The sequence below is a fragment of the Micromys minutus genome (assembly GCF_963924665.1).
Source record: "Micromys minutus genome assembly, chromosome: 29".
Lineage (NCBI taxonomy): Eukaryota > Metazoa > Chordata > Mammalia > Rodentia > Muridae > Micromys > Micromys minutus.
Genome location: NC_137964.1, coordinates 10,044,759 through 10,072,666, shown reverse-complemented (window position 1 = coordinate 10,072,666; position 27,908 = coordinate 10,044,759). Strand labels below are relative to the sequence as shown.

Below are 27,908 nucleotides of genomic sequence, written 5' to 3'. Positions count from 1 at the left end.
CTGTCCCATAGAAGATCTCAACTATCACACAAAGTTCTGTTATCCTCCAAAAGACAAAGGCCAGTAGAAAAATCTTTAGTTCACATATTATTTACCTAGGTTAGACATGTATCGAGTTTTGAATATTTCTGTTGTCTACAAATTATTAAGGAACGTGTATAACTTACTAAAAATGTGTAGCAATCGTTTGTATTCCAAATAGACTGTCTGTATGTGAGACACAGTGAGGTGCTCATTTTTTTTTTTTGTTTTAATAGACATGCAACAAAAACTAATGAAAAGTAGGCAGATAATTCCACTTTACTACAGTAATTGATTCTATTAGAGACTTAGTTAATTCAACACAGTGATCATATTTTTATACAATGTTTTTTGTTTTTAAAATATCTCAAAATGTTCTTATCAGGTTCTCTCAGAATAATGTAGCACTTAGGGAAAAAGATACAGCCTAGTAGCCCTGCACTGGAGGCCAAGATGGAGAAGACCTCCACAGCCACCATGGCCTTAGCCTTGGTGCTTTGGTAGACGGGGATGAAGGTGACCCAGACACTGCAGAACACTACCATGCTGAATGTCAGAAACTTGGCTTCATTGAATCTGTCAGGAAGGTTCCTTGCCAGGAAAGCCACAGTGAAGCTCCCTAGGGCCAGGGTTCCTAAGTATGTCAGCACACAATAGAAGGCAGTGACTGAGCCCTTGTTGCACAGGATGATAATGTGAGCATGTACAGAGTGTGCATCTGTGTCAATATAGGGTGGTGAGGTTCCCAGCCAGACTCCAGAGATAATAAGTTGGATCAGGGCACAAATGGGGATGACAGCATTATAGATGCCTAAAACAAACAGCCTTCTCATTGTTCTTCCTGGTCTCATGGCCCTGAAAGCCAGAATGACAGTTATGGTTTTGGCCAAAACAGCGGAAAGAGCCAGTGTGAACGCAAGTGCAAATGTTATTTGTTGCAGTATACAGGAGACTGCGTTTGGCTGGCCGATGAAGAGAAAGGAGCACAGGAAACAGAGGAGGAGGGAGATCAGCAGGATGTAACTGAGAGTGATGTTATTGGCCTTAATGATGGGTGAGTCTCGATACTTGAGAAAGATCCCCAAAACTGCAGCTGTGCTGACAGAGAAGCACAGAGCCATGCAGGCCAGAGCCATGCCCAGAGGATCCTCAAAGGACAGGAAGCTCACTGACTTAGGCAGGCAGTGGTTTCTCTCAGGGTTCGGGTACTCTTGAATTAGGCAAGCAATACACTTCTGCTGATCTGTTGAGGAAGTGAGATCATACTGAGATTTCATACACTATTTACTCGTCCCATATTCAATCCACAAAGAATGTCTTCCAATGTTGTGTCTAGCCTGGCACACCCAGCCTCATTATAGTGTCAAGACAGACACACGAACTTCTCTGAAATCTCATTTCTACTCCCAGTCTTGTTTACCTAGTGGTAAGCCCGGTGTTCACAATTTTGTGACTGTTCGTTTAGGGCAATGAAAGTTAAATATTCTGTACTCATATTTTGATAACCTTCAAGTAATCTTTCATATACATTTCGAATTATTTATCGTTACTCATTCTTTGAGGATTTTAATACATACGATGGTCACCGATATTTTCAAAACTCATTTCCCACACTCTCACTGTGCCTGTCTCACTTTCCTACCCAGTTTTTCTCCTTTTTTCTACCCAATTTTATTCTTCTCCTCTCTTTCTCCCATCATGTGCTTGTCTGATATATTATTATTCCCTCCACACCAATTATACACTTTCTCTTCCTCCCCATCTTCCCTACACAGGAAACACACAGTCCCAAATTCGTTAAACCAAAATCAAGTTGTCAAGATACAGATGTATGTATGTATGTGTGTACATATAATTTCCTCTCAAAATGATACAAAATTTCTGCAAAACTACAACTGAGTTAATTTTTCTTGTTGGTTATCTAATGACATGTGTAATCATGGGTCTTTCCACTCATACCCCAGTTCCCCCAAAATGAGTTGGAAGCTTGTTTATTTATAAATAAATGCCTAGGCCATAAGCTTGGCTTGTTCTTTAACTAGCTTGCGGCAGTTTAAACTATTCTATGTCTGCCACATAGCCAGTTACCTCTCCTCAGTTTCATGCATCCAACTTCCTCAGAGTCACATGTAAATCTCTGGCCTCTGAGTATGTCCCAGAATTTCAATCTCTCCACTGAAAATCCCACCTTCTAATTTTTGCCTTTTACTAATAGACCATCAGCTTTAAATTTTTTGACAGGTGATGCTTCCAAATGTACAAATAATTATCCCTAGAGATGAACATGGTGTCTGTCCCCAAATGAGGTTAATGCCCATTAAGAGCACATTTGGAGAAACTGACTTTTCCTTTGACAATGACTGTCCACTGTAGAAAGCTTCCTGTCTTAGTCAGGATTTCTATTCCTGCACAAACATCATGACCAAGAAGCAAGTTGGGAAGGAAAGGGTTTGTTCAGCTTACAATTCCATATCGCTGTTCATCACCAGAGGAAGTCAGGGCTGGAACTTGAGCAGGTCAGGAAGCAGGAGCTGATGGAGAGGCCATGGAGGGATGTCACTTACTGGCTTTCTTGAGGTCCAGTCCTGACTTCCTCTGGTGATGAACAGCGATAAGGAAGTGTAAGCTGAATAAACCCTTTCATTCTCAACTTGCTTCTTGGTCATGATGTTTGTGCAGGAATAGAAACCCTGACTGAGACAAATTGGTACCAGCATAATGGGGTATTCCTGTGACAACCTGACCATGTTTTGGGGAGGACTGTGGAAGGACTTTGGAACTTTGAGCTAGAAGAGCCATTGGAATAGTAAGAGCTCTGTGGGATGTTCAGTAGGACCTTGGAAGATAATGTTGAGAACAGTGCAGAAGATGGAGGCCTGGCTTGTGAAATTTCAAAGGGAAGATTAAAGACTCTTTGATCAGGGCTATTGCTGTTTTGGTTGTGAAGATTCTGTGGTTTTGGTTAGCTGGGGCTGAAGAATCAGCTGTGATTAACAAGATGCCAGAACTACTAAAGCAAAACCTTTGTATTACTGGGACTATTGATGCTGGTCCTCAGGAGCTAAGAAACTGGTGGTTATTAAGAAGAGACCAGCATCATTGAGGTGAAATCTTCTGGAAACTGTTTTCTGAGAGCACAAAGAGGATGTGTACCAGAGATAGCCAAGGTTGTACCTCATGACTGGACTTGGTAATGTGTAAGAGTCACATAGGTGGTACTGGTTTTGAAGGAATGAAGGGGTCATGAAGAGCAGCTGAGGCTCGGCACTGTGAGAGGCCATGGAAGGCCATTGGTGAAGGTGCTTCCTCAGTGGCAATTAGTGCCCCAGGATTGATAGTAGTGTTTTGGAGATGCCAGTACCATGAGATGACCACCAAGAACAGCAGTGGCAGTGGAGAACAGGCAGCTGGAGCCTAGAAGACAAGGTGTGTGCTACAAAGGGCAGAGCTGGAGAAGTAACTCAAGCCCTTGGAAGAGCCCAGAAGTTTATAAGTGAATTCCCAGACACTGGATGGTTAGAGATTGATTTTGCTTTGACTGTGACTGTGCCCTGATATCTTTCCCTCTTGAGGGAAGAAGAGGAGCCCACAGTTTAGAGACTTTGAATTGTAAAAATACTTTGATTTTTTTTAAAGAGACTGAATATTTTAAAGGTATTTCAATTTTAAAATGTAAGAATTGGTAGACTGTGGGACTCTTAAGGTTATTTAGATCTTGGGGATGAACAAGAAAGTAAGGGTTGAAGCTTAATATTGATTTGTTTGTGTGTCAACTTGACAAGGGGTCAGTTGTACTGGCTGGTTTTGTGTCAACTTGACACAGCTGTATCTATCACAGAGAAAGGAGCCTCAGTTGGGGAAATGCCTCCATGAAATCCAGCTGTAAGGTATTTTCTCAACTAGTGATCAAGGGGGGAGGGCCCAGCCCATTGTGGGTGGAGCCATCCCTGGGCTGGTAGACCTGGGTTCTATAAGAAAGCAGGCTGAGCAAGCCAGGAGGAGCAAACCAGTAAGTAACATTCTTCCATGGCCTCTCCATCAGCTCGTGCTTCCTGACCTGCCTGAGTTGCAGTCTTGACTTCCTCTGGTGATGAACAGCAATGTGGAAGTGTAAGCTGAATAAACCCTTTCCTCCCCAATTTGCTTCTTGGTCATGATGTTTGTGCAGGAATAGAAACCCTGACTAAGACAATTGGGATACTTCTTGGCTGACTTTTGGCCCCTGTCTGGCAGCATTTGTGCAGATTTTGTGCACATAGCCATGTTCTCTGTGGATTTCTGCTTGTGAATGGAAGACAATTTCCTTGGAGTCATTTATAACTTAGGCCTCTTATAGTCTTTGTGCCTAGTCTTCTACATGAATCTATAATCCTAGAGGAGGGAGATTTGACTAAGAGATCCCTTTTAGGACTGAGTAGTCCAAAGTCTTTTGCTGAAATTATTTAATCCTGACCTGTGGTTTCTACCCTACTTTTGACCATTTGGTTTCCAGATAAGACACACACACTCTTCACATTTACAATGAGTCTTCAATAGCACAAGATACCTGGGCAGATATCTACCCTCTGTGATACAAGGGTCTATTTTCCTATCAATGACCCCAAGTTATTACTTACTTTGTTTCATCCTGGCTGCTCTTAACTCTATTGGCCAGCCCTCAGGGCTATCTTTTCATGACTCACCTAACCCATGGTGGTGTCTCCTTTCTCCTCCTGCACCTTCTTCTTCTCCTCATGGTTCACCTCCGACCTGAAGACTGGAAAATCTAAACCCCACCTGTTGTGGTAAATAATAATAAAAGCGTGTGACAGTTTCCTGTGCGTAACTGCTCCACGCTGCTCCTTAGCTCTCTCTGACCTGGGCAGTTGCTCCCGTGCTAGTTCTGGCTCTGTAAGGCCATATGGAACTAATATTAATTGATCTCAGGAGCTCCATTCTGGCCCCTGAGTACTCAGGCCTTCTGTGAGCCATTCCAGAGTGGCACCTCATTATGCTGTTTCCTGGCACTAGTTCCAGCTCTGGCGGGCCATATGGATATATATATATATATATATATACACCCACACACACACACCCCCCCTCACACACACATTTGGCAACCTCTCATTTCCCTTGGTGAGTTTTTACCACACCAGCCCCATTCATCCCAATTCCATGGCAGGCTTAATTTGTCCCACCAATGCACCTTCTCTTGAACTAATTAAGTTGCCACATGAAGGAAAACACAACACAATAATCTCTGATCTAATTAATATAATTTGCCCATCTTGACAGCAAAAATCATCCTGTTCACACCCATCCCTTATAAAATATTCATAACAACTTGCACCTATGCAGAAATGTGCAGAGAGGAATGTCAACATCTCCCTCCATGTTGCTCCCAGCTCCCTCCCCCTTGTTCCTTCCTTCCTTCTCAAAACTTTGTTACTGCCCATCCTTCCTTCCCATCCAATATCAGGTGTCATTTTTATCTTGTACCTGCCTTCCTGCATAAAGATACCACCTTACACCAGTCTATGTCTCTTCTGCCTAGCTATTGGCTGTTGGCATCTTTGGTTACCAATCAGAAATAACTTGGGGGCAGGATCACAGGTCTATGTGCAAACTCCAGGTCTTATAAGGCCCCCACTTAGCATTATAATAGACAGAAAGACAAAACCTTACCAAAATCTATCACTGTCTATGCATTGTTCAGGGTGAGGTCTTTCTTTTTGTTTTTAACATTTGTAAAAAGAAGATTCTATAGAAATGATTGAGCCACATATTGATCTACTGGTATGACAATATGTCTTAAGTAGTCAATATGTTCATTTAGGATAATAATAGTATACTATATTATCCTATGTTCATTTAGGATAATAATAGTATACTATTCCCCCCTCTGTCCATGACCTATCTAGTGTCAGGGTATTGGACACATTAGCAGTGTCAGGTATGGGTTATATTTCATGGAACCATAAGTTCAGCAGAAAGTGGTTGGTTGCTCCAAAAGTACTTGTGATATTTTCAACAGTGTGTCTTTCAGTCAGGCTTCTATTATAGGTCACAGAACTTGTATCAGGGAGATATTAAGGTTACCTTTTCTTCCAGTAGCATGCAGAGTACCTTTTAGTATCATAAATGATAATCAGTATGGTGAAGCCTCTAGTTAGGCACAAGATTGACTTCTCTATGTTTGATGACATATGCAAGTGCTGTCTTCAGAAGTTGGTATTTTTCGCAGGTTGTGGAGAGTAAACAATAACCTTGTCAATAGCCTGTGCTACTTGGAGATCTCCAAATTGGCCTCATTTGGCCAACAACTCAATAATATGAACCTCATTCAGACACTGGAGGGTTACTTGATGGCATAAGTTGAGGTCCTGTTTCCCTTAATATTTAGTGACTCCATTTAGTTTTCTTTCATGTGTGTTATATTTTAATTTGTAATAGTAGGTTTCTACATAACCCCCTCCAGTGATCCCCAGTGTTGGTTGTTTCTGCCCGTTTTCCCTCTGCTACACTATTCTTCAATCTTCCTCCCCAATTAACCCTGCTATGTCTCGCCATAATAATATTTACTTTTCCTTGGGAGATGCTCTTCTCTCTAATCATGTACATTGTCACATTGTCTCAGTGGTGTCTTGGGTTATAGCACATACTGAAGTCTTGATAGCTAGCATACATATATAAGAAACTATTTTTTGAGGTCTGTGTTGCCTCGGGATTTATCTAGCTTTACTTGGTGCCATTACAACTTTATTCTTTAACAGATGACCAATATTTCATTGTGTAAATTACCACATGTTCCTTATCCATTCATCTACCGATGGATATTTAGACTATTTCAAGTTTTTCACTATTCTGAATAACTTAGCAATGAGCATCACAGAGAAAGTGTCTCTGTAGTATGTTGTAGAGTCTTTCTGGTATAGTCTAAAGGTAATTAGGTAATACAAGTTAATAGTCAGATAGTCAAATGTATAGTCACATTAAGTTCTAATTTAGTTAACTACAATAAAATGTTTTCAAGGTTATTTATATAGTAAATCACTAAAAATAATAAATGTTTTAACAAATCACTTATGCTACATATAGATAGATGGTCTTCAAAAGCACCAGAGATCCATGGAGTATGATATTTGAAATTGTTTCATTATTAAAAGATCTTTTGATTATGAGACAGATCTGCGTCTTACAGCACCCCCCATTCCACTTCACAAATACATTGAACATCAATACTTTTATGTGGAGTTGTTTCAACTGAGGCAAGTTAGCCACTTGGTGAGAAATGCTGTCCAGGAAGGACAAATGGACACATGATAGTCAATTGCTAAGCTCCGCCAAGACAGAGTAAGCTAGTTCTTCATAATTCTGCTTTACTTAAGGCTAAGGAATATTGGGGACTGTTCAGTAAGTCAGCTGTATCTACCAAGTGCTCAGGTTTTGGAAGCTGTGTCTTTGTGCTTACTGCATACTCAGCTAATATTTAATTTCTTCTCAGATGTCTAACAGGGTTGATGACTAGTTACTGTCTCACAATTGGACTTAAGTTTAGCTTAAATGTTTTCTAGGTTTTAAAGGATGATTTTCAGATGATAATTCAAGTTAAAATCACACATGATTTAGTTACAAAATTGTAAACTCATTGAGACAGGATAAGTTGTAAAGTTCCTCATCTAAGTTAGGAAATACAAACTAGACATTTCAATGTAATTCATACTTAATAATTTTCATAATTGTTTCAAAGTAATTCCAACTATGTACTTCTTGTTGCTGTAAGAGAAGGAACCTTTTAATGGGATAAAAACAGAAAATGTAGTGGGTTGGCCTGATGCTGCTTGTATTCTAATGCTAATTTGGACCCCCAAAACTTGTTGCCTAAGAGACAAGCTAGCTAAATGGCCCCACCCCCAGTTAATTGTGACTGGTAAATAAAAGTGTCACCAGCCAATAACTATCTGGGCAGAAGACACATAGGTGGGATTTAGGGTTTCTGGGCTTGTCATTGGGGGTTGGAGGAGAAGAAGAAAAATGTGCTGGGAGAGCAAAGAAGTGGCCATGGGTTGATCATTAAGAGAGCATGGCCCTGAGGTCTGCCCAATTGGAGTTCAGAGCAGCTCAGACGAAGCATAGTAAGTAGCGAGTAATAACTTGGTGCTATCCATAGAAAAGCAGACTCAATATGGAGGGTAGGCGGCTGTGTTGCTCCTGTGTTATTTAAGGTTTGTTGTAAAGATAAAGGTAGCAAGTGTGTCTTTCGCAGGAATATAAATAGTCTAAGGTGGGGTAAAAATCCTGGACTGAGATTTAAAATTTTAGAAAACATGCAGCACCATTGTAGGAAGGAAATTTTGTAACTGTGTATTTTGGTTCTCAATGCAATCATACTGATGCTGTTTGAGCATTTGGGTAATATGATTATTATATTGAAAATACTACATTTCCAACCATTGTTATTTGTTTACCATTGAACAGTCAATTTGTATATTTTTACAAAGTCAATATTATGAAAGATCTAAAACTCCGATGTAGGTTGTGACAGCTCAGCTCTGCTCTTTTAGCATAAATGTTATGATAGAGCTTATGTTGGGTGGATGCATGGGTGTTGCCATTACATTGTACTCAGAGGAATACACAGTACTTGTCCACTCTCAAATTTGTGACTTTGCTTACCCATGTCCAACAAAATCCATACGATAACACAAGACTTTAAAATGCATAATGACTTTTTCAATGTTATGTTTAAGTACTTGTGAGCAACAATACTATAAATTCACCAAATATGTAGCTCTGGTGTGTTCAGCATAGACATGATAAAAGCAGAGCATGTTTTCCTATTGTCTTTCTGTCCTGTGATACTTCCTTTTGTGTATATTATACAACCACTATTTAATAAACCAGCAAGATCCCCAACGTGAATCTGTAAACATTTTGCCTTCATATCCACAGATAACCAAGGAAATGTTTCTTTGCAACAAATGTTGAGCATTATTCACCAATCAAAATGCAGAGTTGTGGTACTCAGCTCCAGTGGGTAAGTCTGCAAAACAATTTCTACACCTAACATCCAGGAAACACATTAGATTATGGGGTGGAAAGATGGGAAGAATCAGAGTGACATGCAGTTTTCTTTTTGAGATTTTTTAAAATCTCCTATAAATATTAGAAACTACATACGTAAGTCTCACCAAAATGACTACCCAAACATTAGATACTGTGCTAGGCCAACAGCAGCAGACACACCTACACAAAGAACAAGAGGTCCCAACTTGAGACCCATTCCAAAAGGAGAGCCCACCCCTCATGCTATTGATGATATTATGTTACGTCTGTAGACAGGATCCTAACATAACCGTCTTCTGAGAGGCTTTACCCACCAGCTGATGGAAACAGATGCAGCTATCTACAGTCAGATATTGGGTGAAACTGAGGAAATATTGCACAAAAGGGGAGGAAGGTTTGGAGGAGTCAAGAGGTCAAATATAGCACAAGAAAATCTATAGAATTAAACAATCTTGATCCAATGCGGCTCACGGAGACTGAAGTACACATAAAGAACAGATGCCCTTCATGGGGGAACCCTAACAGCAGGAAGAAAGGCTATCTTTCACTCTGTTTCCTGCCTTTGGATTCCTACCTCTAACTGGGCTGCCTTGTCTAGGCTCAATAGGAAAAGATCTACCCAGTTTTACTGAAACTCGATAGGCCAAGGGTTTTATATGCACAGGAGGCCTCCATTCTATGAGGGGAAAAAAGGGGGCATGAGGATGGGGAAGTGAGAGGGAAAGACTGGGAGGAGAGGAGGGAGGGAAAGTGTTGATCAGGATATAAAGTAAAAACTAATAAAACTTAACAATCTTTAAAAAAATGGTCTCAGCATTTAAAAGCACTGACTCCTCTTCCAGAGGTCCTGAGTTTAACCCCAGCAACCATGTGGTACCCCACAACCATCTGTAAGGGGATCTGATGCCCTCGTCTGGTGTGTCTGAAGACAGCTACAGTGTACTCATACATGAAATAAATAAATGAATCTTAAACAAACAAACGCAGCATCTTTAAAAACAAAACAAAGCAAAACAACAAAACCCAAGAGAAAACTAAAAATGCTTAAATTGTAAGAAGTGATCTACCCAAGGGAAAAACCACACCAACTGGACATTCAATATCAAAATGTCAGCCCTGAGAACCTATGAAAATTTGTCATACAGACCAACCAGATATATTTAGTAACTTAGATGTATACATATATGCATATGTAAAACAATCATTGAAAACTAAGACTCTGTGTGTGCATGTTTGTGTGTTTTCATAAGTACAACCTGCTCCATCCATAATTTATTTGCATGTGTGTTCTCAGGGTTGAGCACAACTCCAGATAAAGACTGTCAGGCAGCTATACCTTTCTTTGCTTGTTTTTCAAAAACTGTTTCTTTGTTATTTTTTTTATATTCAAAATGGCCACTGTGAGTGTTGTAGCTCAATTCCATGGGCAGAACTATTAGGAAATTTTCCCATATATAGTTGTTGTGGGCTTCATTTCAGGTAGGTATCATTATGGTTGTTTTATTTGAGGAATATACAGCTAGATTTGACAATTGCACATCTCACATATCACGGGGTTCCTATAGCATGGACCACTGTAAGAGCTGAGATGACCTTTCTATTCGATAAAAGGCAGGTTTTGGAAGTGGGGTGTAGATGACACAATACCATGAGAACTGACACTCAAACCGTCATACGTTGTGTGGCACCAACACTGATTCCTGATTATGTGGGAATGAGTGAATGAGACATGGGGAACAGTGCTGCATTGTGATACCCTGGTCTGTCCCTAACTCTCCCCTTCTTTATTCACAAGCAGTTTAAGAAAAGATATTATTTTACTACCTGTTTGGTTGGAAATGTGCTTCTCTGGACAAAACACACACGAAAAACAACAGGAAGGCCTTTCTTCTTGTATCATTTTCCAGAACCCTGGACCACAGCTCTCTGTACACACAGACTGAGGAGTCTGAGGGCAACACAGAAAAGCTGGTCATGATATTGCACATTACTTCAAAATATTTTAAAACAAAACAACTTACAAGCACATAGCCTATGTAAATAGTGCATATCTATGAAGAACTATGAGGTCTTTATATGGGAGTATAGAATATGGACCTGAAGTTAGCATACTTCCCAATGATTAATATTCAACATTCCTTTAAGGTGAACACATTGTAACACATTTCTACTAGCCTTTGTAAAATGCACAGAATATATTTTCTCTGCTGAGGCAGTCAACCAGAACTCATTTCTTGATGGAATGATGGGATGGTCATATTGTCAGACACAGACCCAATCGCTCTTGCCTCATTTGTTTCTACTTTTTTTTACTCTCTATCTTGTGGTTATATGCATCCATGCTGATTCCGCTGCAACGGGAAGTTTACTTTTCCACAAAAGAAGGTTTGACTATTGGTGGATGGTCACATACCTCCCCGAAATCATCACATGTTGATATTCCATAGACACCAAATTATGAATTGTGAATTTCGTCCTTGAATTGTCAAGCTTAAAATAGGGCCATGCCTTTTCTTTCAAACAATAGTGATTAGGATTTCCACCAATTGCCTTCTTAGTTAATCACATTAAGCACTATTACCCTAATACAGCTTTAGTTTGTTAATACTTTAGAAACTGTGTAACAATAAATATTTCCATCCTACCCTTAGACCTCCTTCTTGCCATGATTTGGACTCAGTTTCTATCTCATAAACATCTCTGCATTAACAGGGAATGGAGAACTGGTTCAGAAATTAAGAAAGCATACAGCTCTTATAGAGAAATCTGAATATTATATTAGACAGATCATATATTAGACAGATCACAAATATCTGTTACAGAAATAACTTGTATCAAAATACAGAATTTATTTCTTCTTTATCCTACCTCACAACCTTAAAAGGACTATGGATATCTGCACATGAATTGTATAAAATAGAAGTATTCATTGGGCATCAGCATGTATTTATAATAAAAATATGTGCATGTATATATACATTTGTGTGTATGTGTGCATGTATATACATAGAAACACAAGCACCTACATATAGCCCTGAACGCGGATTTATTCATTCACTGCAGCATGAATGAACACACACAAATTCAAATTCAATTCAAACTAATTTTATCTAAAGGAAAAAGCTAATAAGGTGTGTGTGTGTGTGTGTGTGTGTGTGTGTATCAAAAAATCAATTTCTCAAGGATTGGTTTATTTCTGAATTACGAGAATCAGAGCTAAAGAGATGGCCCAATATTCAACAAACTTGCTACATAAGTATGAGCCCTGAATTTGATCATATATAAGGGATAGAGAAATTCTGTATGCTGGAATCCCAACTTGGTGGTAATGGAGGCAAGGAGCCAATATGCTGTCCAGAGAATACAGAAAAATCAGAAAGCAAATGGGAGGGGGGAGAGAGGGAGAAAGGGAGAGAGGAGAAGAAGGAGAGAGGGAAAGAGAGAGAGAGAGAGAGAGAGAGAGAGAGAGAGAGAGAGAGAGAGAGAGAGAGAGAGAGAGAGCAAGTGAATAAGATAACCAGTGTCGACTGTGGCTTCAATAGGCACATGGATTCACAGCATAAAAATTCACTCACAAACTCACAATGAAGCTAAGATCTTAGAATGTAGAAATCATTTAAAAATTTCAAAGAGATACCAATGAACCAATCAATTGTCACTAGCATCTTCAAATATTTCTTTACATATTACGTGTTGAAAAATTGCCAGACCTGATTAAAGTTGCTCGGCCACTCAATCAGAGATTCATTGATGAGCAAGCTTTGGTCTTGTGGACTCACAGAGATAAACTCTCCAACTTTAACTAGAAATGAATACTTCTTAGTATGTGTCACCAAGTTTTGTATATCATACATTTCCATATGATTCTTGTTCTCATCAAAACTTATTTGGTCCCCGGCAGCATTGGTAACTTGAATTTTCCTCAGAAATGGATGCAGCTGGAGAGAGACACCATTTGGATGTGAGTGGTACATAAATACACCTGACTGATGGCCACTAAGAGCAATCCTTTCTCTTTCCCTAATCTGCTTCCCTTTTTTCTTTGAGTCATTCTCTCTCTATTTGTTCCAGTGAGATGAACTTTTCTCACCATGAAATTAATGCAGGAGCTCCCAAACCCAAATAGAAATGTTTTCTAGGGGATGAATCAACATATGGAACGTGTTGTTACTGGGAACAAGGTCTTGTGGCTTTTCCCAGCACCAGAAAACTGTTTCTAATCCCGGAACGTAGATGTGTTAGGAACTGGAATAAAACGTAAGCCACAGTATGTTTGTGGTTTATGGTTGTTAATGTGTTTGCCTTCATTATGTCATACAATGGACTCATGCTTGTCTTGTTAGATAAATAAGTGTACATGTAGATATAGAGACTATCTTTATGTGATAATATTAGTAAGATTTTTGCGAAGCTCCATACTTATGAAAATTACATATTACATATGTAGATAATTTATGTTAACTATACCTCATGAACTGAAGATACCCACGGTATACCTTCATTTTTTTTTTTTTTTGCTTGATATTGTTTGGTTCATGACACTTGCCTTTCAACTTTAATAAGAACATTATGTGAAGCAAAATTAAAACCCAAACGTGCTCAACTAGATTTTTTTAAAAAAAAATTCTTTTATTTTTGTAGCTTAATTAATTTTGCTTCTGTGTATGAGTGTTCTTCATGCATGTAGTTGTGTGCACTGCACATGTGCCTGGTGCTCGTGAAGGCCATGAGAAGGTGTTGGAGCCCTGGAAGTGTAGTTACAGACAGGTGTAAGCTGCTGTGTGGGTTCTATGGACAGAACCTGGGTCTTCTCAAGAGCTGCATGTACTTCTAACCACAGAGTCATTCTGGCCCCCAGATTTTTGTCACTTTTATGTTTGTGTATTGCCTACGTGTAGCTATGCACCCCAAATGCATACCTGATGCCTGCAGAGGGCGGAAGAGTGTGTTAGGTTCCTGGGAACTGTAGTTCAAACAGCTGTGATCCACCAAAGTATATCCTAATAACCAAATTGTGTCCTCTGAAAGAGTAGCAAGTGTCATCCCTCCAGCACAATTTAATTAGACATTTAGATGAACACAGTGGCTTAGTATTTCAACTTCTGATATTCGATGTGTTAAGTAAAAAGCAGCTCATGTTTCAAAGAACTGATGTTTAGGTACTCAATTATCTGTATAAAAGTGAATTTATCTAGTATCAAATCTTTCGAAGCCATGTTCCAAAACTGTGTCAATCTCTGTGTTAAATGTTATTGTGTTCCATAATACTAAAGATTTAAAAAATACTAAAAATTACATTAAATATTTGGAGTTCATTTTTCATTTCTTTGTCTTTGACTGAATAGAAATTTCATTTCACTTGTCCAACAATTTTTTTATGATAACCTATTTGAAGGCCATAATCAAGGTTCATGAGTGTAAATGAGTTCTTAGTTTATCTGGTTGGTTTCAAGCCCAAACATATTTATTACTTATATTTGGAATATGGCCCTACACTCGTGAACACTGTTTGTGTTGTAACAATCCAAATGGAAGGTCAGTTTCTGGTTTCACCTTCATTTTACCTTATTAAGAGTAAATAACCTGTAAAAGCAATTATTTTCTCAGGTACTTTTAATTCTAATACAAACAAATGCTACTCTTCACAAATGTTTGTACTGTTTTAGATTATTTAATATAAATGATATGAAATGCAAAATAGCTGCTGTTGGATACACTCACCATGTCTATATCTTATGGCATCAGACAGGTTACATGAAAATGTGTAAATTTTGATTATGGAACTTGCTTTATTTTGACAGTCATTATAATTGGATATCTTACAAAATTTCATCTCAAACTAGGAAAACATTTGTTGAACTATGTTGAAATTCAGTATCTTGACGTAAAATCTATCAACCCAAAAATCATGCACCATAATTACACCCATTGCAAAAGAATTCTCCTTTCCTTTTCCATATTCTTTTAGTTATAAGATGAAAATGTGTTATGTGCTTGACCTTAGTAACTTACGAATCTTTCCAATGCTCCCTTGCTTACGATGGAGGCTTACCTGCCAAGGATGAAACCTGTCATGTTTTTTATCTTCATGAGATCCTGTATCTGTTTTTCTCAAAAGCATTTTATGGATGGCATGTGCCACTGCATATACTGCATTCCATATGGAAGAACTGGTCTCTGAATGGCTTAACACATCACTTTCTTCTTTAATCTTCAGAGTAATATTCAGTGGGCAGGGTTTTTGATATCCACATGGTAAAGAAGGAGGTGAGCAATCAAAATTGTCCATCCACAATTTATGGAAGTAAAAATCTTCTGGGTAGTGGGAGGGTGTAATTACCTCAAGAAAGTTCTTGAAACCAGGGATATTTATCTTCTTGGAAAAGAAGAAGCTTCCTCTGAAAAAGTTTATCAAATCATTCCTCTTATAGTGGATAGACTCTAAGTATACTAAATGGTGCTTTGCCATGATCCACACCTTCCTTTTGGTTGACATGAGTTTATTTTTCATACTGAAATACAGCAAGTCATCTATATCACCATAGAAAATTTTTACATTTACTCGTGGATGGTATTTCAGATTCACCAACCCAACATCCGATTTAAACTTTAACTTCCAATTTGGTATAAGAATTTCTGTAAAAGCCACACAGATATCTTCTGATACCATCTCTTCTTTCAGGTGAGAGAGGAACTCCTTTCCCTTCAGATCATCTGACACAATGAGCCCCACCCACTTCCAGCCAAAGTGCAGCAGTAGAGAGATCACCCCTTGGGTTAGAGCTGTGTCCTTAGGAGACATCTGATAAAGGGATGGGAATGATTTTTTGTCACTGAGCATAGAATCAAAAGGTCCATATGTGACCTGAAGAAGCAAAGCAAAACCAGGTGATTCTGAGTTCCTAGCTAATTGAAGTCATCACTCTCAGAGAGGAAGTGAGTTCATTCTTCACATATAAGGATCAAGGGACTGAATATTGCTGAGGAGAATGTCTTCTGTGAGATTAGATTCTCTCATTATATGAAGGAATAAAGTCATTGTCAAGAACATGGGCAATAACTTATTCAGAGACATGAGTAGGCCAAGAAACAAACAATATTATGTTTAATTTGTTTGAGAGGCATGGTAGATTTTGCTTATCCCAATAACAATGGAACTGTGTATTGGATGTAGACAAAGACTGAAGACAGCATTACAAAGTGCATTTAATCTGATCACATAAGATCACGTTATGTGATCCAGAACTTTAGCTTTAGGAAAGAAAATGTGCAAAGAAAACAAAGTTGTTTTGCATATAGAGGGAGTTCTTGCAGTTAGCAAAGAGCAGGGTGTATCTGGGGGTATCATCATCAGGGATTGTTGTCTCTTTCTTTCCTCCAAAATGAAAGATTTGACAGTTACCACCCAGCAACTAATGTAAAATACAAATCTCTGGGAAAGATGGAAATAATCATGCATTTAATTTTTTCTAAATTGGGATGAAATGTAATTAGGATACATTTGTGAGTTGTTTGAATGAGTAATAAGAATCAATGTATAACAGTCTAGGTTTTTAATCTTGACTATTCGGTGAACTTTGGGGTCACCTAATTTCTCTCTCTCTAGTATTACCTGTTGATGGTTTCTTTGCTTCAGCCAACCATGATAAAAGCCTACTGTGAAGGTATATTTAAGGAGATTTTCTCTGTGAGTAATATTTAGAGACCTACCTTTTTCAACGAGATCATAAAGTCCTTGGATTATTTGCACTGGTGATGGCCTTAAGAATTGTTAAAATTTTAGTTATGCATTCTAGACTTGATATTCTGTGATAGTCCTTGATGATTGGATAGACTATGAGCTCTTTATACTTCAGCTTGAGTAACTAGTTATCTGTGTTGTAGAATTTGACTTACGAGCAATGCTCAGCCTGAACATCCACAGTGCCTCTTGCCAGTGTTTGGCGAACGAATCATGAGTACTACTCAGTGATTTGCACATAAGTTCACAGAATTTACTCTTTATGCTTTTCATCACAGTTTCCTTTTTTTAATCATTGCCACATCTGTGTGATACCTTCAGCTACATTTTATCTCTGCCTGCTGTAAACATGGACAATTTTCTGCTGTTTTAACAATGTAGTTGTGGACTCCGAAACATTTCTTACTTACTTGTGGGACTTTGTAGCGATCCAGAAGGGTTCCAATAGCAGCAGAATACTCAGTACTAGTTCCTGAAAGTATTCCAAGAGCTTTGTGTCCAGTGTTACATTTGTAGTTAGGAATAAATGCATTCCTTCCAGACAGCCACATTAGGGGGCCCTCCAAAGTTCTTCGGTGAGAATTAAAGGCATTGTAAATGTGGAAACCCAAGGTCACATTGGGAAGCAGTTGGGGGTCTTTATTGACCTCCTCAATGGCAAAGTATAAGATCATCAAATATTGATAGTTTCTCCCTTTTGGTCTAAATAGAAGAGGCAGAATTATGAGAACACTCAGTCTATTTTTTTCTCAGGAAATCTCTAGAAAATTCAAGAAATTAGATGTTCTAAACCCTGATTTCTACCATAACTTTTGAAGGTCATATGAACGAGACCCTACCAATTCAGGAATATCATGGAATGACCCTTAAGTCTCAGAAATTGAACTATATTCCAGTAATTCATTTTTTGTCATACATTATATGGATTGAAGTGTCATCTCTCCGTGTCCTATGATTATTGAGTATGTAGGTGCTTATGATGTTTCTATTGATGGAAGTATCAGACAATGCAAGGGTCACTAAGGTGTTATTTAGGCATGTGAACAAGAGCTTTATATCCTTTTTTAAAATTAATGATTCAGTTTCATGCTCACTAAAAAAGTTTTAACTTTCATATTTAAAATTTTACCAAGTTCGATTGTAATTATTCCTAGTATTAAAGTGTTTCTTTGGGTGGTAAAAATATGGCCAGGCAGCTAGGCACAGTGAATCCTCTTGAAGGAAACCTGGGATCAGTTCCCTGTGCCCCCAGGGTAGCTCAGAACCATCTGTAGCTCCAGGTCATGCAACAATCTTGTGGCAACTGTAGGTACCAGACACATATATAGCGTACATTCATATACAAGAAGGTAAGCACTCAAACACATAAAATAAAAATAAATAAACCTGTGCAAAATTGTGTTTCTGGGACTGGGGAAATGATTGAGATGTTATAAGTAATCTGGTTTTGTGGAGAACCCTGATTAGGGTCACAGAAGCCATGTTTTGTCTTAGAATAGTATGGGACACTAGTACCACGGTGTCCTCCTCTGGGCTTTGTAGGTATAAGGCACACATGTGGTACACAAGCAAACATGCATGCAGGCAAAACATTCACAGACAGAAAATAAAAGTCAGAAAATCTTAGCAATCTCTAAGAAAATTAAAACAAATAGTAAACTGAGCAAAAGTTTTTCTCTACATTTGTAGATTAAATCAATAAGTAGTGATTTTGTGTAAGTCAGTGAAAGAAAGTAAGTAAACATAAAACACGAGGAAAAGATACTGCTCAGAAGCCCATGAAGGCCTTAAACATGCTCACAATGGGAGGAAATGTGTCTTTGGAAAGAAGTATGTGGCTGGTTTCTCTTATTCCTGGTACTTGGTAGTTAGTGGCAGGGATCCTTGAAAGCTACTTTTAAATCCTTTAGAAGATGACAGGCTGTCTGGCTCAACTTGAGGCACTGTAATCATAAGCCTCAAGTCCACTGGCTTCTGTTGAAGCACTTATTCTTCCTAGAAACCCAGAAGCAGCAGGAAGAGCTACTATTTGGTTGCACTGAGGTCTATGGCTAGATGCTGTGTTACATGAAAATTTATTGTTCAAAAATAGGCAATTAGTAACCATTAAGAGAAGGAAAATTAGTCTTCCTTGGGCATTACCCACTATCCAGTACCAAATATTCAACTGTTTAATGTATTCATATGGCAATGAAAACTTCTGGAAAAGTCTGTGTCTACAAAGTCTGTGTCTATTAGAACTTCAATATGTAGAGATTGGAATGCTGCAAGGCAAATAGAGTCTCCTTACCTTATTCCAGGCTACCTGTAGCACCCTGAATAGCCATTCTGCAGAAGACAGTTGGCAGATGGTCTGACCTCTTATAACTAATGAATGAAATCCATTCTGAATTGAATTCTTATCCCACCACTGTTTTCTTCCAATCTAAAAGCTAAGAATGGCACCAGATAGCATCTTGGGGCTGTAGGGTAACTTTCCCCATTTTTCTCTTATCTCATGTCTGATATTTCACCAATGATTTTTTTTTATTTATAGCTTTCTTTATTTTGTTACCATGATAACTTCATGAAACTGTTTCCACATTGGAACCTGGAATGTGGAATAACCTAAAATACACTCACAGGTCAAGGACACTGAACTTTGGTTCCAGAATAAATTCTCTTTTTCCATTTGAGCTGAGGCCTGAGGTTTTTCAAGTGACACAAAAGTGATGCTAAACACTAAATACTGAAATCAATGTATTCAGCTGGTTATATTTATATACTTGTTTATTTTATATGTGTGCTTTATTTTTCATAACAATAAAAAAACATGGGAAAAGATCTTTACCAACCCCACATCAGATAGAGGCCTAATATCCAAGGTATACAAAGAACTCAAAAAGCTAGACACCAGAGAATCAAACAACCCTATTAAAAATGGGGTACAGAGCTAAACAAAAAGTTCTCAATTGAGGAATATCGAATGACTGAGAAACATATAAGGAAGTGCTCGACATCCTTAGCCATCAGAGAAATGCAAATCAAAACAACTCCAAGATTCCACCTCACACCAGTCAGATTGGCCAAGATCCAAAACTCAGATAACAGCAGATGCTGGCGAGGATGTGGAGAAAGAGGAACACTTCTCCACTCTTGGTGGGGTTGTAAACTGATACAACCACTCTGGAAATCAGTCTGGCAATTCCTCAGAAAATTGGACATAGTACTACCTGAAGATCCAGCTATTACACTTCTGAACATATACCCCAGAGACACTCCAATATACAAACAAAGATACACGCACCACAATGTTCAGAGCAGCTCTATTTATAATAGCCAGAAGCTGGAAAGAACCCAGATGTCCTTCAGTAGATGAATGGATACAAAAATTGTGGTACATTTACACAATGGAGTACTACTCAGCTACCAGAAACAATGACTTAAGGAAATTCTTAAGAAAATGGTTGCATCTAGAGAATATCATCCTGAGTGTGATAACCCAGTCACAAAAGAACAGACATAACATGCAGTCACTGATAATGGGATACTAACCCCAGAAAGCTCTGAACACCCCCCAGAAACAACTCACAGACTGTGTGAAGTTCAAGAAAAAAGAAAAGAAAAGAAAAAAACCATTATACTCAGTCCTTACACACCAAGAAAACTTTGACTAATTCTGGGTTACATCCTGTTTTACATGTACTTTATGTTCATTATAACTAGTAAGATCTTAATGCACACTATCAAACCTTTGGGGAAAAAAAGCCAAGCACTGACAAAAATGTATACTTTTATGCAAAAATGCTTAAAATTTGTTCATTTATCTTTGTTTTTTTAAAATAAAGTTGTTCAAAAAAAGTTAAAAAAACAATAATAAAACAGAATGATTTTGAGATGGGATACAGCTAAAAGACAAAATGGAGTCAGAAGGAGGAAAAAGAGAGAGGGAGCAATAAAATTATATTTTAATTATGAAGGTATTGGAGAAGGAATGGCCAAAATATATTGTCTACAAATATTTTTAAGTACCAAATTATATTAAAATTTCAATATGCAAACATTTATCTAATAAAGATAATCAAAGGTTCTAATCTAATAATGGTTTAGGAATAACATAAGCAAAAGAAAAGATGAGTCTTTACTGACAGCAGACTTTCCTCCATTATGTTCACCTTCATTGTATTGATTGAAATTTCTTCCCTTGCATTTAGAATATGTATGTTTTTTATTCTTTAAAAGTGTGATATCCATAGGCTGTGTTTTGATCAAGTGCACACCCTTCTTCTCCCCAGCTCTTCTTCCCCTATCCTTCTTAAGGAAGTATCATAGAAATCCTCACATAAAGGTAAGAATTGAAGAAGCAGGTAAAATATTTGTCATAATAGTAGTAGAAGTTGCTCATTTGGGACCAATGACAAAATAGCTGTAGTTTCATAAGTCAGTTAATGGAATGAAACATGAGCCCTGCCTCATAGAGCTGGATTTAGACCTGACAAGAAATATTGCAGGATACCCCAAGAACGTACATGCCACTTTAAAGTTATACCACCAGTTGGCATATCTTTCCCTACCACACATAACTGTAGGTTTCTGGAATCACCAGTGGTTTCATTTTACTTTATTAATGGACATAAAATGTTTCAGCCCTATGGATTCTATGGAATAAATATTCCCTGTGAGCCCCAGCTTTATTTTTCCATGCCCTGTCACTCAAGTGTGGGATGTCCTCATCATAGAGGGTTACCAATAGCAACAGAAATAGCATAAAGTTTAGGTGTACATGGATAGCATCTAAAAATCTTAAAATTGGTAACCCATATTTGGTAGTGAGTTTTTTGTTTGTTTGCTTTTGATATCTGTGAGAGGCAATAACCTACAGCCATAGGATAACCTCATTTAATATATATATATATATATATATATATATATCACATAAATATATATTTATATATGATAAAGAAATTATATGTATAATTTTTATATATAGCATAGCATAGTACTATATATCCATATCCATTTCTCTAACATCTCAGTGATAGTTATTCTTACACACACACACACACACCCTCTACTACTCTGATCTCCCAGCATTGACCACTTAATCCTTCTGGCTCCAGTATTTCCATTCTCCTCTTCATATCACGTATTCTATTTTCCCACTAGTGAAACACCCTCTATACTGCAAGTTACTATTTTCCTTATGCATATGTTACTCCAGTTATATAGCAGTATCTAAAGATTTAAAATTAGCGTTTGAATATGAGAGAAAGGATTTGTCTTTGTCTTATTGTATTTGGGTTATCTCATTCAGAATGGAAATCGCCATCTCCATCCATTAATGTAAATTTTGCAATTATGTTTTTGGAGTTGACTAAAATTCAATTTGGTACATGTCCCACAGATTCCATACCTGTTTATTAAATGACTAACGGTTACTTCTGTTTCTAGGTTATTGTGAATAGAGCATCAATGAACATGAGGAGTGTCCCACAGATTCCATACCTGTTTATTAAATGACTAACGGTTACTTCTGTTTCTAGGTTATTGTGAATAGAGCATCAATGAACATGAGGAGTCAAGAATTCTTCTAGCACGATATGCAGTCCTTTGGGTATATGCCCAGGACTGATGAACATGGTTGACATTATAGTTCTTTTAATACACTTTTAAGGAGCCTCCACACTATTTTACATAACTCTACACCAGTTTTTAGTTCCCTTAATCCATATAAATGTGATTGTTAAGGAGACCGAATACCATTTTAATTTTTCCCACCTGTTTTTATTTAATCATTTCTGAACTCTTTGTTTATTTTCATGTATTTTAAATTGGGTTGTTTGTTTTATGTAGAGTTGAGTTAACCTCTGTTAGTATGCCATTCAGACCTCCATTTACTTTTATCTCACTTATTTGGTTTTGGATCAGGTGAGAATGTGTGAGATACAGTGTTGGGAGGACACTCAGTGTTGATGTGTGGATGGGTTGTCTAGAGTGTTTGTAGCTCAGCTAGAGTTTTTGTAATGAAAAGAATACAACTCAAAACAGTTCCACTAAAATCAGAAACAAGACAGTGCTAGTCACTCTCTCCTTATCTATTCAACATTGTGCTGACAGTTTTAGCTTGAGCAATAAGATCTAAAAGAGATCAACAGAAGACAAAGTGGAAAGAAGTCAAAAGTATTGATATTTGTTCATGATATGATAGTACACATATATGACCCCAAAAATTCTAGAGGAGAACTTCCAGAGCTGATAAGCTGCTTCTAGGCAGTGGCTGGGTACAATTTTAGAATAATAATAATTAAAAAAACCAAAAAGCACTGGCTCAGTGGCTCTCCTATATAGAAATGGTAAACAATTTGAGGAAAAAATAGTGAAAGAAGATGTTTCACAATAGCCAGAAATAATATAAAATATCTTGATGTAACTCTAGCCAAGCAAGTGAAAGACTGGTATGACAAAAACTTCAAATCTTTGAAGAAAAAAAAAAAAAAGAAGAAGAAGACATGAGAATATGGAAAGATCTCCCATACTCATGAATTATCATAGTCAAAATAGCCAACTTAATAAAATCAATCTTTAGATTCTGTGAATTCACCATCAAAATTCTACCACCATTACAGAACTTGAAAAAAAAAAAAAAAACCTTAAATTCATGTGGAATGCCTCCCTCACATCCCAGGAATATAAAAACAGTCCTATGCAATAAAAGAACTTCTGAAGGGATTATTATTCCTGATTTCAAGCTGTGCTACTTAACTCTAGTTAATAAAGTCACATGGAGCTGGCCAGAAACAGACGTATTGAACAACAAAATTGAATGACAAATCCATATGTAATTCAACAAACCTGTGGACATCTGGTTTTTGATAAAGGATTCAGAAATATACCATGTTAAAAAGAGCGTCTTCAAAAGTAGTGCTGATCTAACTGGAAGTCAGGTAGAAAAATGCAAATTGATTCTTAGCTGTCACCCTGCCAAAACCTCAAGTTCAAAAGGATCAAACACCTCAACATAAAGTCAAATACACTGAACCTGATAGAAGAGAAAGTGTTTGCTAGTTTTGAACTCATTGGCACAGGAGACAACTTCCTGACAGGACAATATAGTGCAGTCATTAAGACTAACAATATTTGACATCTTGTGAAACTGAATAAACCTTGTAAGGCAAGGTCACCATCAGTAATATAAAACAGCTATCTACAAAATGCGGAAAAGTTTTTACCAACTCTACACCTGACACAGGGATAATAGCCAAAATACACGAAAATCTCTGGCCAATTAAGTCTACTTTGGGCATCGCCAGCAGAAGTGAGTTATGTGTGGTCTTCTTTCCTCTGTCTTCTGGCTCATAGCTACCTCTGCTGTCCTGAGAAGACTTGTGAGACTACAGAGGAGTTCTACTATCCTAATGATATGTGTGGAGGTCACAGATACAACCAGCTTAGACCTCTGTTCACTATTCTTCCACTAATAGAGTTCAAGTGGAGTACACTCAGCAGAGGTCATAATACTCTGAGCTCTGTCATCTGGGTCACCTGATGAGCCTTGTGTGATCCGAGGAATATTATACTGCCCTGCAGAGGCTGTGGGGACCCCAGGACTATCCAGATTAGATTGGTCACTCATCATTCCCCAACTAGTCTGGTCTACCTGGGGCACAGTCAGTAGAGATGAATTGCATGCTGTCACTTGACTTCCATTGTCAGGGACATGGCTCATCATGTTATCCCAAGGAACCTTTTGTAGCCCCAGGAACACCTAGCTAAGACACATTCCTATGTGCTGGATCCACCTGGGGCACAGCCAGCACTGATGAATGGCATTCTGTTTCCAGAGACCCACTGTTAGACTCTGCCTGCTTTGCAGAAAAGGCCTACTAGCATCAGGAACTACCCGAACCCAGTTATCTTGCTAGAGAAAGCCTTGGATATTCTAACATAGCTGAAAAACAAGAAGAGGACCTTATGTCTAATCTTATAAAGACACCAGAAGCCTTTAATGAGGAAATGAATAAATCCCATAAAGAAATATAGGAAAGTATAATTAAACAGGTGAAGGAAATGAAGAAAACTGTAAAGAACAGAATATGGAAATAGATGCAATAAAGAAAACACAGCCTGAGGCCATCCTGGAGATGAAAAAGGTAGGGAAGATCACAGTAACTACAGATGCAAGCATACACAACAGAATTCAAGAGATGGGAGACAGAATTTCAGGCATAGAAGATTCGCTTGAAGAAATCAATACATCAGTTGAAGAAATGCTAAATCTAAAGAGTTTATGACACAAAACAGCCAAGATATCTGGGATACTAAGAAAAGACCAAATCCAAGAATAATAAGAATAAAAGAAGGAGACAATTCCCAGCTACAAGGCTCAGAAAATATTTTCATTGAAATCACAGAAGAAAAATTCTCCACCTAAAGAAAAAGATATGTACATACACATACAAAAAGCATACAGAACACCAAATAAATTAGACCAGAAACAAACCCTCCCATCACATAATAATAAAAACACTAAATGTACAGAATTTTAAAAGAATTTTAAATACCTCAAGGAAATAAGGCCAAATAATATACAAAGGTAAACCTACCAGAATTACACCTGCCTTCTCAACAGAGACTCTAAAAGACAGAAGGATATGGACATATGTCTTTCTGTCTCAAAGAGAACACAGATATAGGTTAGATTACTAAACCTAACATGGTATGTAGTTAAATTAAACAGACAGGTTTATCATTCTGACAGGCTTAATAACTAAAAAGTTATTTAAGGAAGTGGTTTAAGGTATGTAAATGAAAGTTGTAAAGGTCTGAAGATGTGGCTTAAAGTTTGTAAAATGAGATGTAATGATCTTAAAAATTCGGAGTGTTAAAGGATTAATCAGATGAGTTTTGATATACTCTTTAGTTAACCCTGGTAGATCACTTGATACTGTTACCATAGTCATGGGCACAAAATTTTTAATTTTTAGTTTCTTCGTTGTGCTTTAAAAATAGATTTCAGGGAAAGCCTTATTGTGCTGAAAAAACTCCCTGTCATATATACATGTCCATATGTCAATGGGCAGAGGCAGAGAGTTCATGTCATATATATGTGTTCATGTCATGTCCATATGTAAATGGACAAAGACAGAGAGTTCATGTCTTTAGAAAGAGCCTCCTGGTACCCAAGCTTTTGCTATAGCTCTAAAGCAAGAGTCTCCTTTTTACAGACACCAGTTACCTACTCTCTCTACAATGAGAATTTCAGTACATACTATACACAGTGGTCAGGCTAATATATTTAAACCTTTCATCTTCTTTATAATGTAAGCTTCAAGGCATCAATCATTGCTTGATACATTACAGGTCAAACAGACTCAGATGAGTACTCCTGTGAATTAACTGTTCAAGCTTTCCCACTTACAGCCTGTCCCTGAGTATGGATTCTTAGTCTCAGGAATCCTTCCACTTCTTGCTGCAGCTGGCTACTGAACTATAGTTTTCTCATCTTGTGAAAACATTTCTAAGAGTACTTTAATTGCAAAATAAATCAGGCATCTCTGAAGTCTTCTCTTAATGTACTCCATAACACCACAACTCCAAGAATCATAGGCCTGAAGATTATTTTCTGCCAACGGAACAGTGCACGGACTGAGCCTTCAAAAAGATATTTCTAAGTAATGAGCCATCCTAGTTCAGAACTGGTATTCAAATGAACAAACGTAAAACTATAAATACAACTGAAAGACAGGAAATATGAAAAGAGCAAGGCCAAAAGACCCCTCCACAATGTCATAACTAACAAATAAATGGTCTAACAGATATTCAATAGGTAAAATACTAGTTAAACACTTCAAAAAAGTAGAAAGATGAATGACACAAGAAAGATAGAAACAAGAAAGTGAATTTAAATGGGCATTGAGACGACACAACAGTATACAGAGAGCTTGAATAGAGGCTGAAGAAAGAACAGTACACACGAGAGACTCTGTAGAGGGCAAGGACAGACAGAAATGTTGAAAATTATAAACACAAGACGTCCAATAAATCCTTGGACACAGTGTACCCAGCAGCCCTGATTAACTAGGAGATAGAAGACCAGTCATTAAGGATGTGATTTTTTTTTTCCCAAACACTGCCTTAAAATATCAATGGGGAATTCAAACTCTGAGATACCGCATAGAGGCCTCAGAAACACAGGGGGCAAAGGATGCTAAGATATGTAGTAAAGCCATGTGAACATTCAACTTCACTGTAGCAATAAACCTCTCACTGTGTAGAAAGAAACAGACATCCAGACATAAGACGTTGAGATGCCCAAACTGACATGAGAGGAGGGAAAACCTCTCCTTGACATATTTAATCAATGTCTTAAAGAAATAGAAGGCTCGCCACGGAACCATTACAGGAGGCTGACACAAAAGTGGCCGGTTTCCTTCTCTCGTCTCTACATGATATAAATATAGAGGCAGAAAGCAAATTTCTATTCAGTTTCATATTCCTGTGTCTAATTGACACTATTCACCAAGGAATAACAAGAACAAGGCCGAGTGTGTGCTGCTGTGTAGCCGGAGTACCTTAGTGATGACGCAGGAAGTACTTACAGAATAGCTTCCAATAGCATATTTGGATTGATCCCAATAATGCTCTGAAGTTCTTCGAGTCCATGTTCTTGGATGTAAATGGGGATAAAGGCACCTAGAACTATGTCTGCCTTCATGTAGGTGATTTGCTTCCATTGCACAAAACAGGAAGTCCTGTGCGTCATCGCCGCTGATATAAACAAAGACTGCAGGATCAGGAAGAGACAGTTCAAAGACAAGGACATATTAGAGTCTTTACAACACAGATCAGTGCCCTGTATCTTGGCTGAGCCAAGATTATTGACTTAGGTCACGGAACAGGCTCAGACCACAACAATGTCAGAGAAGGTGTTTAATGCTGCAGCTGCTCCCTTCTGCTGTTTCAGGCTTTCAGTCTGTGCGTGGCCTGTGCTTCTTATGACAGACAAGGACACAAACAGAAACAAAGTCCAGAAAACTGAGAGTAAGCCACAGTGCTGAGGTCGTCCTGTGAATGTAACCAAAGTGGCCCTGAATGCGCTGACTTCTGTGTTTTTATTTTCCTT

The 27,908-nt window shown here is 38.0% G+C and overlaps 1 protein-coding gene across 1 annotated transcript; it reads right to left on the bottom strand.

Moving 5' to 3' along the window:
- Window positions 1-350: 350 nt before the first annotated feature.
- LOC308439290 (vomeronasal type-2 receptor 116-like) lies at window positions 351-27,548 on the bottom strand (the record flags this gene model as incomplete). The annotated part of the gene is made up of 6 exons (XM_080941018.1): window positions 351-1,264; window positions 10,891-11,014; window positions 12,777-13,004; window positions 15,119-15,931; window positions 17,218-17,509; window positions 27,385-27,548. The coding sequence occupies 6 exons, from the start codon at window positions 27,546-27,548 to the stop codon at window positions 351-353; spliced, it is 2,535 nt and encodes an 844-aa protein (XP_080797144.1).
- Between the last annotated feature and the right edge of the window lie 360 nt (window positions 27,549-27,908).